The sequence below is a fragment of the Pteronotus mesoamericanus genome, unplaced genomic scaffold (assembly GCF_021234165.1).
Source record: "Pteronotus mesoamericanus isolate MK-2021 breed Mesoamerican mustached bat unplaced genomic scaffold, CSHL_Meso_final contig_130, whole genome shotgun sequence".
Lineage (NCBI taxonomy): Eukaryota > Metazoa > Chordata > Mammalia > Chiroptera > Mormoopidae > Pteronotus > Pteronotus mesoamericanus.
In genome coordinates this window covers 5283596-5303095 of record NW_026555060.1, presented here as the reverse complement: position 1 = coordinate 5303095, position 19500 = coordinate 5283596, and the positions used below count along the sequence as shown (strand labels likewise).

At 45.3% G+C, this 19500-nt stretch overlaps 1 protein-coding gene across 1 annotated transcript in view; it reads right to left on the bottom strand.

The window, feature by feature from the left end:
- SHROOM3 (shroom family member 3) overlaps positions 1-19500 on the bottom strand; it is a 201824-nt gene that overhangs the window by 23560 nt on the left and 158764 nt on the right. Inside the window, exons 5-7 of the mRNA XM_054594464.1 lie at positions 17233-17364; positions 8543-11765; positions 2537-2610 (exon numbers count right to left, since the gene is read on the bottom strand). Coding sequence (XP_054450439.1) covers positions 2537-2610; positions 8543-11765; positions 17233-17364 — 3429 coding nt within the window. The remainder of the gene's footprint in view (positions 1-2536; positions 2611-8542; positions 11766-17232; positions 17365-19500) is intronic.

Sequence of the window (19500 nt, the reverse complement as noted above, 5' to 3'; positions counted from 1 at the left end):
ATCTTATTTGTCGTGGCATCCCTGATACTAAGTACACTCTTAGTAAGTGTCTGTTGAACAATGTCTCTGCTACCCAACTTCTCTTCAAACTGTATAATATGAACTGTTTTTAAACTTTGCACCCTCTAATAGGACACAGAGTAAAATGGAATCTGATGTTCTTATGACTAATTCAGGTACCTTCCTTTTCCTTACGCTGTACTTGAGGCTTTCTAGGGAAGACATCACTAAAGCAAACAGTAAAAGACTATAGCGCTTATGCTTTAAGATCCAGCCCAGTAAACCTTGAAATGATGTTTTTAGTTTGTTTAATCTTCTTAGTTTACAGGAACCATACTTAAACTATATACATCTATGTTTGAAGGTAATATTTGCGTTAAATGCTCGCTTAGCTTGGTTAAGAATGCTTCTTCTTGGTGATTGTTTTGTGTTTTCTCAAGAACAGAGAATAGGATAAAAAAGGTTTTGTTTGAGTCTCTTTTACAATAGTGTGTGAGAGGCAAGCATCTGTTGATATATATCCAGGAATCTCAATATTTAAGAATGGTGTTTGAGAGCAATCAGTCTCATTTTTTCCCTTCCTAGCTCTCTTTTCATGTGGTAAAAACCACATAACATAAAACTTACCACTTTAACCATTTTAAAGTGTTTGGTTCAGTAGTATTAAATATATTGACGTCACTGTGAAACAGAGCTCCAGAACTTTTTTGTCTTGCAAATCCGAAACTCTGCCTATTAAGTAACAACTCCTCTTTTCCCTCTCCCTCAGCCCTGTCAACAACCATTCTACTTTGTTTCTATAAATTTGACTACTTTAGAAACCTCATATAAATGGAGTCTTCGAATATGTCTTTTTGTGACATATTCTGGCTTATTTCTTTTAGCATAATATCTTTAAGGTTCATCCACATTGTAGCAAGTGCCAGCACTTCCTTTCTTTTTAAGGTTGAATAACACTGCTAATGTATATACTACATTTTGTTTAGCTTCTCTCCATTGGTAGACATTTGGGTTGGTTGCTTCCACTTCTTTGCTATTGAGAATAGTGCTGCTAGAAACATAGGCATGAAAATATCTCTTCAAAACACTGCTTTCAACTCTTTCAGATATACAGTCAGAAGTGGGACTGCTGGGTCATATGGTAGATCTATTTTTAATTTTTGGAGGAGTCTTCATACTGTTTTCCATAGCAGTTGTAGTATTTTACAATCCCAATGGTGCACAAGTATTCCAATTTGTCCACATTATCACCAACACTTGTTCTTTTATTTATTTTTTAAATAACAGTTATCTTAATGATCCTAATGGGTGTGAGGTGCGATTATTATTTCTCTGATGATTAGTGATCTGGGACATCTTTTTATATACTTTTTGGCCATCTGACTATCATCTTCGGGAAAGGTCTAGTCAAGTCCTTCCTGTAATTGAGCTATTTGATTTTTTTGTGGTTGAGTTTAGTGTCCCCTTTGACTTTAGACCAGTTCTCTTTGGGCAGTGCTCTAGTTCACTCTAAGTTTTCCTTTGTCTCTAGCTTTTAGTTAGTGCACCCAAACTACCCAAAGTCCTCAGCCTCACCTTGAATACTTTCTTCACTTCAGCCCCAGCTACAGACGCAGGAACATGTAACTGTGGAAGGCTGTTTTCTTGGCAGTGAAGAAGGTAACTTAACACCCACTTCCTGACCACATTGGCTGTTTCTAAGTGACGGTCTCGGGTTGAATTATTGTGAAGGTGAATCAAGAAAAAGAGGCAAACAATGATTGAATGAAGTGTAAGAAAAATTAGGGAACTGGCTTGAAAAACGTGGAAGGTAGTAGGGAGGGTTTAAATATACTTTCATTAGTAAATAGATTATGGTAGATAGCCCTATGATGCTGCACTATAACTATAAACAGGCTTGTGGTTCAGAGAAAACTCTTTGGAATTTTCTACTTATTCAGCTCAATGTGAATTGTTCAAAAATTCAAATTGTAAAGAATTGTCCATTATATTATTTTTCTACCTAGGAGAAATGATTGTGATGGTGATTTTTAAAATGACATCTCTATTATTTTCTATCCTGAAGTGCCTAGAAATTATGATTTTGGAGCTTTATTTTTTTACTTCAGGTGCTTCCCGTGAGTTTGTATTACCACATGAAGCTGTTCCTGAAATGCTCACTCTTCTCCAAGCACTTTACTCACCAGACATGATCCTTTGTGTGCAGAACTGGAACAGATCAGCCACACAAGAGACCCCATGTGTGAGAGCGAGAAGCTTGGGAAGAGCGTGCCCATGAACTATTCTGATGCTAAACTTATTAGAAGTCAAACACTGCCTTGACAGCACGCATTCAAAACCTATTTTGAATTAAGTTCATTCTTAGAAACAGTCATCTATAAATAAAAATGTTCCCCACAGCCTAGACAAATGGAAAAGGCAGCATATGACCCAGTGAAACATCGTAGTATCACATCAGTTTCTTGTACAAAGGCAGAGAAGCACTGAACTCCAGCCGCATCCATAAGGCAGACACATCAGACACACATATACATACCTGGATCCAGGGCTAGCCAAGTGACATGGATCCCTCACAAGACCAAAGCCATTGCTTTCCCCCAAAAGCACATCCTAAAACACAAGAAAGGCACAGCATTATTACCAACAAATTTACCAAGGGAGCGGAGGCAGAAAGGAGCAAGAACAGTTATTGGAGGCCTACTGTTTATCGTCAGGCACCGTGGCGACACTCTTCCCTGTTACCCCATCTCAGCCTCAAAGCCCCGGAAGTAGTGCTAATCCCACCGGAAGTAGTGCTAATCCCACCGGAAGTAGTGCTAATCCCACCGCGTGGGTGAGGAAGCAGGCCCAAAGAGGCCGCCCTTCCAGGCGTCACAGGTGGCGGGGCTGGGATGGCAACCTCAGTCTGTCTCACCAGCTGCCTCTCCTAACAAGGGCATTTTCTAAGCAAGAGAAATCTGATAATCATCTCCAAGGTTCAAAACAAATGCTATCCTTGAAATATAATGATGAACATTAATTCGAAAGGTTAACCTTTTGAAAGAGCAATAGGGAAATATGGGAGATGAAAGGATAGGGTATGGAATTTAGCAAAAATCTCAAATGTTCTGAGTTGTAATTCCAGAAGATATCAATCTAGTGTGTAAGCAGGTTGAAATATGTTCTCTCTGGGGAAAATATTTCACCCATACTTAACGTCAATATTTCTGGGCCTTTTATGGGTAGTCATTTCTTGTTCCTTTTAGTTCTTAATAAGGGTGTTTTTGGTTTCCTGAAAGGGTCCTAGGTCAGTTTTTTATAGTATAAGTCATAAGACATGGCCCATGTGAATAAGTCCCTGATGAAGACTATGTTGCTACTGATGATAAACCATTTAACTTTCAATTATTTATGATACTAGGAGACAGGTAGCAAACAAATTAAATGCATACATTATATCTAAACTTAATTTCAGCAATTATTTAATCACTTAATCCTTCCAAAGAGCTAATTGCTTTCTACCTTTTTTTTTCTTTTTTTCTCCCAATCAGTGGTACAGGTACTAATAAGCAATAAAAGAACCAAGGCAGTAGGCACAAAGAAAAAACAAACACCTGAATATTATTAGGAATTGCAGCTATCCCTTTCCAGGAATTTACTGTGTGCCAGACACTCTATTAAATTCCTTATAATCCTCAAGTTATGTGCCTGGAGTTGTGTTAGGCACATGACATTTCTTCTGTAATTTAATCAATAACAGTGGGGAGAGGAGAGGTAATTGCAGCTCAGAAAGGTTAAGTATTTTACCCACCCACACAGTTAAGTAAGTAGAGGGCCATGATCTCTTCAAAACATGGATCTTTCTTTGGAATTTTAAAAAGGTGAGTGGCAGTTGAGATGGATGCAATCAGACGTCACTGCTTTGAGAAAAGGGGATTCCATGTCTCCAATTTGCTCAATTATCACTAGAGAATGGGAACTCCTGCTCTCCATGAAACCTTATGGTCCTTTTAAAGTCTTTCCCCACTGCAGCCCCTCTGTCGACATAAATATGCAGCTTTGCCAATAACTAATTGGGAAAGCCTCTAGGTCACCTTTAAGCTCCAAATCCTGTATACCTTTTAAATATAGTTTTTCATCCTGTTATTTCTTCTGAATTACAGTATGAGCATAAGCTGATATTTATGTGAGAGTGTAAAATAAAGGACGTTGGACCCAGTAATAGGCTACTGAGAAAACTCTTAAATCTCCTGTCAATGAAAATACCATTTGGATACAAGCAAAATGCCTTCCCAAGCTAGTAAAAGCCAGGAGGGTAAATTTGTTGTATTTACTCGCTTTGATTAGGCGTATGTTCACTGTCAAAGACGACTTGTTTTTCTGTAAGCTGCTAATAAGTACATAGTACTTATAGGGTATTTTAGAGCAAAGCAGTAACTAGGAAGGAATACCAGATAAAGAGTTATACCAACAGATACTTGGTAAATGTCAGTTTGTTTTTGTTAATTATCTCTGACTTCTGATGACTGACTGACCAGTTTTTAGTCTTCAATAGGTATAGCATACTTAAAACTACAGACCTAAAGCCTGTCGAATCCCAGTTCTCTGAGTTGTGAGTTAGAAATCCTAATATCTCTGTGACCAATGAAATATGAAGATAATATTCATCTACTTTGGAGTATCAGTTTTAAGTATCTGCTAAAATGAATTAGAAATCTATCTGAAAAAAATCTTAAAATGGTATTCAAAAGGTGAATAAATGTTAAAATGAAATTCATTGGCTGAAGTTTTACATAGAAGATGTTTAACTCTCATCTCCTTCTCTGTCTCCCAGCCTTCCCCTTGCCGCCTCCAAGAAGGCAGATGGTATACTGACCCGAAGACTCTGGAGTCAGAGAGTATGGGGTCAAAACCTTGCTCCCACCACCTTGGGAAAATTTCTTACCCTTTCCCTTATCAGTAATATAGAGATAATAATTGTATCCACCTCTTTGAATAGATATGAGAATTAATTTTATGCTTATAAAAATTAGTACAATGACTAGCACACAGTACACATTTGATTATTGGTAGTTATATGTAATTTTACATTTGGTGAAAAGTTGATTCTGTTATTTATCCCCAAGCTTGAATGGGTGCTTGTTGAGAGGTGCTAAAAATGATTTACAAGTTGCATTCTCCAAAATCCAACACCCAACACCGAGGTTCCATGCATTGAGCAATTTCCTCAGCAATTAAATGTTTGGCACACCATCACAAGGTGAACGTGTTATATACCAGAAAGCAATGTCTCTGAAAATACAATGAGAACCAGAGAAGCCTCTAACTCAGCATCTGGGGAAAAGATTCCCCACCAGGAATCTTATTTCTTCACAAGTTTATTTTTATAGGCTATGCAGTGAAGAGGTGTAAATTTCCATCTCAAAGGCAGAAACGTTTGAATATTTTTCTGCAGGAACCAGTTACTTAAAAAGTCTCTAAAAAATAGGACGTAGGGAAGAATGTGTTGTGCCCTTCTACTCCATCATTAATATCCATTTGTTCTGCAATTACACCTTTGAAATGAACAGAAATGAAAGGACAGGTAATGGGAGGCTGTACGTTTCAGACGGGACCGCGGCGGTGGCGGCGGAGCAGCGCTGGCCCAGGAGTGCGCGGAGGCAGCCTCCTGCAGCCATTACCTCAGGTCCAAGAATCCATGTTCATAAACAGAGTAACTGATTTCTATGCTGACCTTGTTTTGGAGGCAAAAACTGCCTTCACTTAAGAACTTTTGCAAAGGAGCTGAATCCTTGTCCAAAGCTTGTAAAATCCTGCCCTGTCAGCATCTGGCTGTCGGGAGCCAGTGGCATGTACTCAGGCTGTCATGGACTGAGCCCGCACCAGAAATAGGCACGGATGTGGGGTTTAACTCAAGCAGACGGTCTCTACAGGGTCACTTAATTTCATGGAGTTCTTTAAAGCTGAGAAAAGAAAACTTCTTATTGAACACCCGCACCAAAGCTTTAGGATAATGGTAAAGTTCCTGGATTTTTTTCAAATAAAAGAAAAGAATGTAATAGTTTGAAATAACCATAGGAATTATGTGGTGAGACTAGTTTTGTTTTGTTTTACTAGTTCTACACGTAAGGTAGATGATGGTTGTATGAAGACTATGGATCTGGACCCAGGGCAGGCAAGGTTGCTGGGCAGGGGAATGGGAGAAGGAAGCTTGAGAACACAATCCTGGCAGAGTTACAATCTGCGGGGTGGTGCCCTAGGTTCAGAATTGGTAGGAGCAGAGAGGCCCAGATGAAGTATTTCATTCTGAAGTATTTTCCTCCTCTGGTGTAATATTCCCCAAGTTAAATAGTACCTAAACATGGTAACTTCTTCATTGACGAGGGTGCCTAAAGGATGTTTTGTATTTACTTGCCTTTCTAAAAAGCTTTTCAAATAATATAAAGTGTGTGATTGGGCTTGGAGGAATCCACACTACCTACGTTTTAGCTCTATTTCCCAGTTTACCAGTGTTCAGACATATTTTGCTGCGGGAAAGCGAAATAATATTTGTGTCCGACGGATTCCCTAAGAGAATAATGACATCTAGTGGGGGATAAGAAACAGAAGAGGATCCAGTTTTAGCCTTAGCATCTCTGCTTTCTTTAGACCATGGGGAGCAAAATGAAGAAAATGTTTGTTCTGCTGTGCACTAAGTAACTAAAGCCCATCAAACTAGCTGCAACTGCATGTTGCACATATGGATTTAAAAGTATTACAGTGTCCTGGCCTGGTAGCTCAGCAGTTGGTTAGAGCGTCATCCTGATGTGTCACGGTTGCAGGTTTGGTCCCTGGTCGGGGAACATGCAAGGAACAACCAATGAATGCATGGGTAAGTGGAACAACAAACCAATGTCTGTCTGCCTGTCTCTCTCTCTCTCCCCCGCTTCCTTCCTTTCTCTCTAAGATCAATAAAAAAATAAATACATACAAGTGTTTTAGTGGCTAAAGAGTGGAAATCATCTGTGTTTGTTCTGAGAATGGCTAATGAATGGAAAATGGCTACTGTGGTCCTACAGAGATTGTCTCTATAGAGTTTTGTGTGTGCCTGAGTTTATACGGGGAAGAAACTATTTCTGAATATTCCTGAACAGGAAATATCTGGGAGGGCACAGTATTTTCTCTCAGAAGGCTGTGTGTATCTCTATTTCAGAAGCAGTGCTATAAACAAACTTCTCAGGCAATAAGGACTGAATCTTTCTTTGTCTGAAGCCTGTTTCCTCCAAATAGTGCCTCTGACATACAACCCCCAATCCTTTGTCAACGTCCTACCCATTTTCTACAGCCTGGGTCAAATCCCACTTCCCTCAAGAAAAGTTGAGATTCCCCTCAGTTAGAATTTGTCACTTTCCCTCCATAGCACATTATTTAACACTGCTCCAAAGCATTCACCAGTCCTGCTGGTTATTTACATTTAAGAACATATTCCTTGCTCAGCTGTGAATCCCAGAAAGACATGAGACTTACTTTCCTTTAACCCTGTAACACAGTGTTTTCCATACCAATATCCTGTACAAACACTTGCGGAAAAGACTGACTTCTCTGCCAGGGAAAACAAAATATGAGAAGGGGCGATGGATGAGTAGTGTCTCCTAATTCCTACTATCTCCTCAGGTGGGAAGGGAACCACGAGGGAGGCCATTGATCTGCAGTCCAGTGTGGAACTTGAGGATGGACTAAGAGTTAGGGAAATTAATAAGAGCCCTGGGAGGCCGGGTGCTCAGGTTCTATCCCTAGCTCTGCCTGAAATTTCCAGCAGAAGGCCCTTCACAATCTTTGCATAGTTTTGGAGCCTTTATTAGGAAATCCTTTTACGTGAGATTTTTAATGTCTGTGCTTCTCCTTTCTCACCAGGGTAGTGCACAGAAAGAGCTCAAATAGGGGTCAGGGAGACATGCATTTGATATGGATTAATATACTCTATTGCAGAGGATTATTGAGGATTAATGAGATAATAAATGCAAAGTACACTTCGCTGAGGGCCTGAGACTCAATAACATTTCAAAGTCAATGAGTCTATTTTATAAATGCAAAAGTCCAACAGAAACATAGAGGGCACAAAGCTAAAAAATTTAAAACTCTGAGACAGCTCTATTCCTTGAAGTAAAAAAAAAAGACAAAAAAAAAAAAAAAGCAAAGAACAAACAAAAAATATAATACCTAACCTTTCCTAACCATGTACTCTTGCACTGAGAGGTGACTTCCTAAAATGAAGTAATTATATATAATATGTATATATTTTACAGACACACATATACATATAACCACGTACACACAAACATATAAAGATATCTATATAGAACATAGATATCTATTTAAGACATCTACACAACTATATGAATATCTATATTTATCTCTCTCTGTAAGGTTATCAGATAGGGGAACTGAGAAAGAATGAATCTGGAAAACAAGTACTACTCTTCGGCATGTCAAAGGAACATGAAGGGGGAGGAGGGGATAGGAGAGTGGCAATACAGCTTCCAGGACCCAAAGGACGGGCCTAGGACCTGCTGGCAGCACCTACCTGGCGCTTCTTGTGTGTGGTGGGTGACGACCGTGACCTCACGTGGACAGGGACCACCAGGATATCGGAGCGCTCTAGCAGGTCTTCAGCCGACATGGACTTCCCGGCTCTCCTGGCTGCGGCCCCCCACGAGGAGGACTCCCCAGGGGTCCTGTCCACCTTTGGGGTGCCCTTTGGTCCACTGCTGTTAGTTCCGCTGAGCAGCTCCCTTGGGGCTTGGTCCCCACGTCGCCTTTCTGCGAGGAGGCGGCCTCCAGCAAAGGAGCTACTGCGATCTCGGGCCCCACGTAGGAGTTCCCCACTACCCCCCGATGGCGGCTGGAGGGTGGCCTCTCTGCGGGGCTGCAGGCTCGGCTCCCGCAGCGAGCAGAGGCTGGGAGCTGAGGTGAGCCCAGGGCCTTCGGGCGCTGCGGGGCCGGACGGGAGGTGGGGGCCGTGCGCACGCTCCCACGGTGGCCCCGGCTCCTGGAGGCCGCCCCCGGTGGTGGAGGCGGGCCGCTGGCCGGTCTTGCGCTGGATGTAGTCGGCCAGGGCGCTCTGCTGGAACTGCTTCAGCTCAGGCCCTGATAGACTGAGCGTGGAGCAGGCCTTGCCGTCCCGTTCGAAGATGCGGCGCCGGTCAGCCACCGTGCTCTCCGGGAAACGAAGTCCCTTCCGTTGAGGACCCAGAGGTGCCTGCTCGGCTTCCTCCGAGACCCCCACCTCGTTCATCTTCTCAGGCTCTGAGTAGGAGCGCTTCTTCTGCTCGGAGGTCAGGCGCCGGCGGGGTCCCCTGCGGGCAACAGCGGGCACAGGCCGGGCCAGGTCGCCCTCGGCAGGGGTCACGCTGTGCCGCTCCCGTGGGGTGTGCGGGGAGGCGGCTGCTGGGGCCTCTGGGCTCCGCAGCCCCACGTGGGCCGAGGCTGGTCGTGGGCGCCAGGGCCTGGAAGCCCCAGCCGCCCCAGGCTCGAGGTCTCGACGTCGGAAGGAGGTGGCCCCCAGGACGCGGGATTGCGCGTCCTTGATGCTGTTCCGGTAGGCGCGACTGAAGGGGGCGTCCAGCACTGGCGATTCGGGTGTGTTCGGCCTGTTGTCCCGCCACTTGACATCCTCCTCGGCCTCGCTGAAGAGCTGAAAGGTGCTCTGGCTGCGGAGCAGGCGTGCGTCCCGGCCCGGGGGCTCGCTGCTTCGGCGTGGGGAGCCTCGGCTGCCCTCGGCGCCCCTCTTCAGCTGTTGACCACAAGGCTGCCGGGAAACCTCTTCCAGCTTCGGCTCCCCGTTTTTGAAGTGGTGTTCTCCATTGCCTAGGGACTCAGTGGATTCGCAAAAACGGCTATTAGCTTTTGTCTCCTCGAAGTCATTCCTGGAAGTACCAGAAGTTGAGACTATCTTGTTGGGCCTGTAGTTGTAGCCATAAACGGAGCTGCCCACACTTGGGGGTCTCTGGCGCCCTTGCTCCCTCTGCTCAATCTCAGAAACCTTCTCCAGCACGGAGCAGTGGGGCTTCCCGTACTGAACGCCCTGCAGAGCTGAAGCGCCGCTGGAGCTGAGCCTCCTCCGGCCCAGACTGGATGTCTGCTGGTGGGGCGGGGAGGGCGGCTCTTCGTACCTTGGGTCTGAAAGGTGGAAGGAGCCCAAAGCACTGACTCTCCCCTCAGGCCTTGGATAAGAAACCGGCCTGTCCAGATGTCTCCGGTGGTCTGGAACAGGTTTCCTTCCAGAGTCCTCTGCCTTGGTGTTGACTACACAGGTGGGGCAGCCATTGGGGGGGCCCTCCTGGACTCTCCCTCCTAGCTCTAGGCTGCTTTGCCTTCTTAGACTGTCAGGAATGTTCTGAAGAGAAGAGAAGGCTGACTTGGTTTTCCCAAAGTAGCTTGACGGGCTCTGACTTAGGCCTTCTCTCTCCAGCCCCCACCGGAGGTTGGCATTGTGGTCTTCCTGGAAATCATCCTCCCAAGGCTCTGAGGGCCTGGGAGATCTCTTGTCTTCACCCATTTGCCAGGCCTGACCCTGCGGGGATTGGCGGCTGTGGTAATTAGAAGATGATTTGTTGTTGTGGGTGCTCTTTCTCTCACTGGGATACGGGCTGTTGCCTTGGAGAGGTGTGATGTGCTTCTTCAGGGAGGTATCCTCCTCATGTTCAGGCACAGACAGGAAATGGACTTTGTAGGGGACACATTTGGCTGAAATTTCAGGTGTTCGCTCTACTGGGGACAAAGAGTCATGTTCTAGGGGCTGGTAGAAGGCAAACCCAGGTCTGCTAGATCCATTTTGGTTTCCATTCTCATCCAGGGTAGCCACCTTGTCACAGGCTCCCCGAGGAGTCGCGTAACCACTCTCCTTGGCCAGCGCGGGGTAAAGCGTGCCGTTACTACTTGCAGAGGGCGGGGGCACCTGGGCGAAGTGCGGCTCCAGGGAAGGCACGGGGTAGATGCCGGTGGGCAGCAGAGGTTGGCCCGGCTGGGCCTTCTGAGTGTAATTATGCTTGGGCTTCACTGGGGGGCTGCTCTCTGGACTCTTCTCTAGCACAGTGTGCAGCTGTTCCTCCACGAAGGGAGCTTTCAGGCAGCCGGAAGAGTTTGCCTGAGGCCGGCACAGCCGTTTCTGATCAACACTAGACCAAGAGTTGGGCCGCTCTCTGTGCCGAAAGGCTGCATAACTGTCACTCCGAGCTGGCGGCAGAGGCGCGCCCGCTTTAAGAGGCAAGTCAATGGCGGTCTCCAAGGGACTGGGGCACGGTTGGCTCCAGGGTGGGGGTGGCGCTCCCTTGCCCCGAGGAGCGCTGTGCCCTTTATTGCAGCCCTGGCCATCTGCTGCAGCGCGGGCCTCCCTACCTTGGAGAAGCAGCGCTGAAGAGTTCACCTCATACTCTGCTGAGACGCCCCTCTGGGGATCGTAGACTGTCTTGACATAGCGAATGTCTGCCTGCCGCATCCCTTCAGGGAGGCCACCTCGAGCAGAAGTGGTATCCATGGAGCCTGAACGCTCCCGGCCCGAGGTGCCAGGGGGCGGATACTCTAGGATGCTAGAACTGGTGGAGAAGGAGCTGTAAGCCGAGTCTCTCTTGTTGTGGAGGTGGCCGAGCTGGTCGATGCTGCTGGTGGACTTGGCCGGGGAGAGAAGGTGGCAGGGTGGGTACGCCCCACTGGGCCCCAGACTCTCCATGCTCCCCTGGGAGCTGCACTGGTCAGGGCTCCGCCTCAGGTACGCATGGTCATAGTTGGAGAGGTCACTGGTAGAGGAGCTGGAAGAGAGGAAGGCAAAGCTGAGCTGTTAACATTGAGTAGGCTGAGGCACAGGACTCAGCTTATAAATGTACTCTGGTGCAAGATGTTTGGTTTTTGGAAGGGTGGGTGAAAAGAGCCATATTTGGGCCTCGTTCTGCCTCCCTGTGTGCTGTCACTGGGAGGAACTGCCCAACACTGTAACCTATGTGGGCCTCCAATTAATCACCCGGGCTTGCAAGGGGAGGAACAGAGAGCGCAGAGGAAGCCACGAGTCCTTTGGGCACGGGCAGCACACTGATGTGATTTGGTATGTGCTAGAAATGACGGTTTGTGCCAAGAAATGAAGGTGGGGGAAGGAAGAAGAGAGGAAGGGGAGGAGGAGTGATTGACACAGAAATTTTGTGTCTCTTGGGGCTATTTGTGGGAAGGGGGACAGCTTAGTGACTAGGCATGTGAATGGGTGAGGGAGACTGTGTGTGCATGTGCATACAGTTTTTGATAATATCTTTCCTTTTTATGGAATTGAAGGCCTTAGACCCTGGCAGTCTTCCTGGAATCTCAACAGCACTGGAGACAATTTGTTTGTAGTGAGAAAGCTGAATGAGAGAAATTAGAGTCAGAAAAAGCTGATGAGAGAGGGAAGGAGAGGGAAGCTTTACGAGAAGTCTTAATCAGGGGATTTCTTCACCTATGGACACCTCCAAAGCCTGAGTACACGCAGGATGTAAGTAAGACTGTCTGAGCCCCTCCAGGTGGTTTTCAGAGGCTAGCTGGGGGAGGGGAATGACTCTCAACCGTGGCATTGCACACCCTAGAAAGTTGCCTCAAAACAAAATTACTTATAGTTAGCTTTAATTATAAACTCAAACTATACTTTTGTCCAGCATGTTAGGGGAGGGTGGGCATAGAGGAATGAGTAAGTGGTTCAAAATCAAACAGCAGTCGCCATAGTTCAAATGTTGTGACTCACTGTTCTCTAAAGAAGGGTAAATCACTAGGAGTTCTTGCCTAAAATTTTCCATTTCTACATGAGTAGGCACTTACGCACTAATCCACAGAGCTATTATTATATTTCTAGATCTTGAGTAAGTCAATGTAGTGTCTTGGTGGCTGAATATGTGATGATGCTTTATGGCTGGACTGTCTCCAGAGTACATGGCAAGTGACTAGAAGGACCACATTCTGAGTCAAAACTGGTGCTGGAATTCAAAGAAAAAAAGACTACATTTTTAACAACTAACCTGAAGAATGTAACTTTTCTATATCAGAAAAAGTCCAATGAATGGAGCATCTGCTTTGAGAGAGACAGGTGTAAAGTCAAGGGCGAGGGGCAGGGAGCAGCCCCCGAGCCAGCCGTGGTAGTGGAGTCGGCCCTGGCACCTGGCGTGGCTTATGTCAGCGCCGGATGTCGCCACCCTTTATTCCCCTCTAAATGAAGAAGCTATATTAAAAAGGCACATGGCATCGTTCAGTTGAGGATAATCCCGTACGAACCACTTATGCTTCCCTTATCTCCTCCAGCAGAAGATTCAGAGCAAATGCACCGAGAGGAAATGGGAACAGTAGATCCCATTAGGACTGTTTCACTCACCAATTGCACGTAGGTAGTAGACACTACTTAACCCTCCCGACTGCCAAGAATCTCAGCAGCCTTTCACTGAGAAGCTAGTTCAGATCTAACTTAGAAACACACTTAAAAGTCAAAGTGAATAAATGGATGGGCTAACTGAAACACTCACTATTGAGTGGGAAGATATGCAGTCACTAATGTACCTCAAAATATGGATGGTGTTTAAAAAGAATGAAATCACTGGTATGCACATCTCTAGCCAGGCAGAGCAAAGTCAGAAGGGGTCCCATCTTGTAGCTAAAGGAAACTTCAGCCACGGAACACAGGTGGAAATGAGCACTGTGCTGTGCTCTTCCCTGCTGCCCAGGGAAGGCTCTGTCCCTTCAGAATTCCCATTCCCAAGCTGACTGGGGCCTGTGACCAGTGACATATGCCATGCCATTGAGTGCCCTGACACCACTGTGTAGGAACAAGTTCTCCCACTACTTTCTGGAAGCAGTCCCTTTGATTACCTGTGTCATTCTGTTTCCAAGATGGCACTCTAAGTGGTGGGTGAGAAGAACTTGGAAAGGAGGGTCTTCAGTGTTACCCAGAGACAGCCTTAGCCTCAAGAAGAATGCGTCAAAGTCCTTATGGTGCTCTGGCTACTTTTCCGACCTCATATTCTATTGCTTTCCTTCTTGCTCAAAGCAATCCAACATGATAGCCTCCTTACTAACTCAAATCTGTGAAATATACTCGCATCTCAGGTCTCAGGGCCTTTGTCCTCACTGTTCCCACCACGTAAAATGCTCCTCACCTGGCTCACTCCCTATTTAAGTCTCTGCATCGGCGAACACCTGGAACTTACTATCCAAGGAGCACCTCTTCTCTCCGCACTCCCTGTCACTCTGCTTTATTTTCTTCATAGCACTTACCATACTTGACACTACATCATATCCCTTTGATCGTATGAAAAAGACTTCCAGTGAAGCAAAAGTGACCCAATGGGAACCCTTACATTCTTACAATGTTACTCTCTATTTTGTATGCTTGGAAGTATTCTCTAAATACAGAAAACATAGCAAACTGCACAAAACAAGTGCATGAAAACATCTCAAGTGTGCTTACAAAAGATTAATTGCTTCGATGACCAACTATGTTCTGAAAATACTGGGATAAATAAGTTAAACAGTTTTATTTACTTCAAGACTTCTGAGCCTTCAATAAACTATTGTTCATGGGATGTCCTTAAAGGAAAATACAGAAAGAATGTATCTGTATAACCCATGGGCACACAACAGTGTGGTGATAGCCAGAGGGCAGGGGGAGCAGAGGCTGGGAGGAGAGGGGCAAAAGAGGAAAAATGGGGACATTTGTGGTAGAGTCAACAATAAAAATTAAGAGGAAGAAAAACCCCCTATTTGACCCTAGAAACTTTTTCCAAAGGGCATCTAATCGATTATTATCCCATGGGACACATCTTGGGAGATAAACATTACAGGGTGGGGACTTTTTATATCTTGTTCATCTGAAACATAGTAGGTGCTCAGTATATATTTGTTTGAGTGAATAAATCAATGAATAAGTACAGGTTGAGTATTTTGATACCGTTATTTCGTCCTCTTATGAGGGAACTGGACTGCAAAGACTCCTAAAGTGCTTTAGTACTGTAGAACCACTGTGTGAGATTTCTGCAGGAGAGCAAAAAGACAGCGACAAGTCTGCCAGAAGGCAGCAGAACTGCAGTTCCAGTGAAACCCCAGCTCCAAGCCAGCCTGCCGGTGGTTCAGCCTTCAGTTCTCTTTGTATTTCTCCCTCCTTCTCCTCCCCCTCCCTTGAGCTCCCTCATTCTCCTGCTTCTTAATGAGAAACAGATGCATAAACTAAGGACTGAGGTCGGGTTTCTGGAACCAAAGGAAGGCTGTCAGGGGGATGCTGATAGATGGAGTCAGCACGCTAGACCACTAGATGCCATTGTGCTCCCCAGAGCACACCTGGAGCGCCTCTCCACCGACAGCTGCCAGTGTCGGACGCCGTGAGCAGAGCTGAGAGCTGGCGTGCAGCCCTCTGCCAGAGCTGTGAGCCCGAGGCATGGAATGAACACAACCCATAGACGGTTTGTGCTGGGGTAGGAGAGAATCCACACGTCTGCCACATTCTGGGTAAACGGTGCTTTCCTTTCTCCCTTGTACCCTACACGGTGCTTTTGTGCTGAAGGTTGTTATGTCAGGGGGAAGCTGTTCTCAAGCTTGAATTAGAGGGGCCGAGTGGGGGGAACAGTAAGGGCAGATCCACCTGCCCGAACCCCTCTGGACGCCGGGATGGGGAGGAGGAAACAGCAGGCAGAGAAGTGCAGCCCCAAGCATACTGCCCTTCTGAGGCCTGCTCCACCGTTCTCCCGAGGCCTCTGGGAGCGCACCCGTTTCCGTAAGCAGGTATTCGAAGCACTGATTGCAGTAACCTTATCTCTGCCTTTGGGCCAGCATGTTCTTAGGTCATAGTATGATTTAGGGCCTCCTAAGGTTATAGGAGGCTCCAGAGGGCCCCACCGTTTAGGGGCACTGTGTTAACACACATTGGCATTTATGTGTGCTGGTTTATGGCGTTAACCTTGAAGTTTATCACTGGGTTTCACTGTGCCTCTGATAAGTCTTCCGCCTAATTATGATAAACTGTCACAATTACTGAGTGCTTATTATGTTCGAGGAACTATACTAAATGTTTTACGTGTTTGCTTAATCTTCACTATGATCCTTTGAGATACATAGTATTAATTTCATTGCACAGATGAGGAAACCAAGAACAAAGAGGTAGAACAATTTGCTCAGGCTCATGCACTAGGAGGCTCATGCAAAGTTGAGATTTAAACCTGCATCTGACTTAAAAACCCAAGTACCTTACCATTACACTGTCCTTCCTTCATGCTGTTAGCCCCCCACGTCTGACCTTCCAAAGGCCTTCAGCACCTCCATGCCCAACATGCCAAAGCACTATGCCTGCGACGGGCATAGGGCCCTACCGGGGACCTGTTTTCCGAGCACAGGTGGCTCAGATGGTCAAAATGAATTCGTTCAGAGTTACTGGGAGGGACAGGGGCAAGGGAGAGGAGGCCTGTGACAGGGAGGGCAACCAGGAAGTTTTCCTTCCTGAGGCCTGAAGCCTGCCCTAAAATGCTGGGAGCCATGTCCTGCAGTGAGAGGTCTGAGATTTGGCTTTTCATCTGACCAGGCGTGAGTGTTAAGAGTTCTGAGTCCTGGCCTTGCCAAATGCACAGCCGTCATCGGTTAGGTAAGTAACCCTTTCAGAAGCTGTCCTCCACTCCCCGGCACCAGCGCTGGCATCGCGTGTCTATGCAGGACCCAAATACTCTTGACCCTCCAACCTCCCTACCATCATCCTTATCAAGTCCTTCCAAAAAGTGATGAAGCCACAGAGCGGGACTCTCTGGGATCAGAAGGTTAATACCAGTCTGTGTGGGTTCCACGTCTGTAATAAGTGGAAGGAACCCGACTTAGCTTTCGCTTTACTAGGTCTGCGTGGTCAGGTTTGGCTCCCTTCTCCCCAGTCCCTGTCACATTTGACTAAAGCAGGAAGCACATAAGTACTGAGGGAAGAAGTTTTGTCATTTTTTCTAGTATAGTGTTATAATGTGTTAACTGAGAAATGCTTGAGAATCAAGAGACCCAATAAATATCTCAAATAGTTAGCCAGTGCTCAAAATAATTCTGTCCCTGCTTCACACCAATCTAGCTGAGGATATGAAGATGAGTGGTACACATTAGGAATTTTAAGAGGATAAGGAAGGTTGTGGGTAGACAGATTTCATTCAGGGTGAAGGGGAAAAAAATGTTCTCAAAATAGAAGAAAATGTTCTTTCGGGGACAGGACATTTGGAGGGAAGAAACCGCTGGGCCTCAGCTTTGGCCACTTACCTGGAATGGTAGCTCTGGGGCCACGGAGTGCCAATCGTGCTCTGAGATATTTGCATCATGCTGGCATTGGGCTGGTTCTCCGCAAGTTTGGTTGAATGCCAAGAGTGAGGCCGGCCGGCAGGTTCGCTGCGCCTGGGGAGACACAGGAGAGGGACGCCCAGCATTAGCAACGTTCTCAGCTGTCTCTTTGCCAATGTGACTTACGCATTTGGAAAATGACTGCTGTATCCTTTTCCACAAGGATTAAAAAAAAATCAAGTAAATAGTGGAAAGTAGATTTTAGTGCTAATTTGGGTAATAACCATTGTTATTCTCTTCTTTATTAATAATTTTATTTTCATTTTGACAATTTCAAACATAAAAATGTAGCAAACTCAGTATGAAGCATTCCCACTGACAACCTTGTGCACTCTTAACAAGAATGAAAATTGATACGGCACTAGGAAAACAGGATGGATGTTCTTCAAAAAATTAAAAGCAGAACTACCATATGAGCCAGCAACTGACTTCTGGTTATATATCCAAAGAAATTTAAATCAGGATCTTGTAGAGATAGCTGTACTCCCATGTTCATTGCAACATTACTCACAACAACCAAGACAGGGAAACAACCTAAGTGTCTATCAACAGATAATGGAATGAGGATGTTTGCTAAGTGAAATAAGCCAAACAGAAAAAGACACATACTGTATGATCTCACTTATATGTGAAATCTAAAAAAAAGACAAACTCAGAAAATAGAGTGGTAGTTACCAGGTGTTGGGCGGGGGGCGGGGGTAGGAGAAATGGGAAATTGTGGTCAAAGGGTACATTTTTCAAGTTAAAAGATTAATAAGTTCTGGGATCTACAGCATGGTGATGATAGCTAATAATACTGTATCATATTCTTGAATGTTGCTAAGAGAATAGATCTTAAATGTTCTCACCACAAAAAAGAAATGGTAACTATACAATGGAATGAATGGAGGTGGTAGCAAACCCTATGGTGGTAATCATTTTTGCAATTTATAAATGTATCAAATCAACACATTGTACACCTCAAACTTGTACAGTGTATTTACTGTATCTCAATAAAGCTGGGGGAAAGAATTCCCACATAACCTTCACCTGAATTTCCTACATGTTAACGTAGGCTTTATTAATTTAAAGCACACTAAGTGCCTTTGGTCTTTCTTTGCCTCTGTTTAACAGTCTATAAAGACAGGAGTGTGGAAGAAGACTTGACTCGGGGTGGTGAACACAGAATACAATGTACAGACGATGTATTATAGAATTGTATACCTGAGACCAATATATGGTTATAGGTCTATATGTTAATTTTATTAGCCAATGTTACCCCAATAAATTCAATGAAAAAGAAAAAAAGACTGGAGCAATGATTCTTTCCCACCTCCCAAGGATAAAGCTTCCTGGGGACTGTGAAGTCCATTGTCATAGCCTGATGCTGGATAAATGCTATTATCTTCATTTCTTGGTAAGAACTACATAAAGAGCGGCAGCTCTTGGTGGCCACAGTGCTCTAAGCTATGTAAGTGGTATAAACAAGATGCTCTCCAAAAGTTTCTCATTTTCCAAGTCAACGACTTCAACTTTTAAACATTCTGCCCTTATAACACAAAGAATGGACAAAGCCAATGGAAAAAAGTGGGTGTCCCTCAGACGGCAAGGCTGAAGGATGAAGCTGGGGCGGAGGACTGCACCGCTATAGAAGGTCAGAGTCAGGGGAGAGTGGCTGTGCTTTATTTTTGGCAAAAGTGAGATGAGCTATCAGGCATTTTATGTGGAAAACGTTTGAAGTGGAAGACTGTAGGGGAATTCTTCTGCAGTTTAGAAACACTCAGGAGATCCAGGAATCCACTTTGACATGGTGAAGATAAAGCTGTAAATATGTCTACCCACTACTTTTCTATAAAAAAATGAATTGGCGTTTGTAATATAAATGAGAAACCACTTCCTGATGCCAGTAAAATTTCAAGTGCTAAGTGTATCAGCATACTACTAGCCCGCTGTCAGGAGACTTCGGTGCTCACCTTGAATTTGTTATTAGCCTGCTGCATGACCCTGGGTAAGTGATTTCTCCCCTGGGTAACTGGAGCTTTCCTTTCTCCCTTGTACCCTACACGGTGCTTTTGTGCTGAAGGTTGTTATGTCAGGGGGAAGCTGTTCTCAAGCTTGAATTAGAGGGGCCGAGTGGGGGGAACAGTAAGGGCAGATCCACCTGCCCGAACCCCTCTGGACGCCGGGATGGGGAGGAGGAAACAGCAGGCA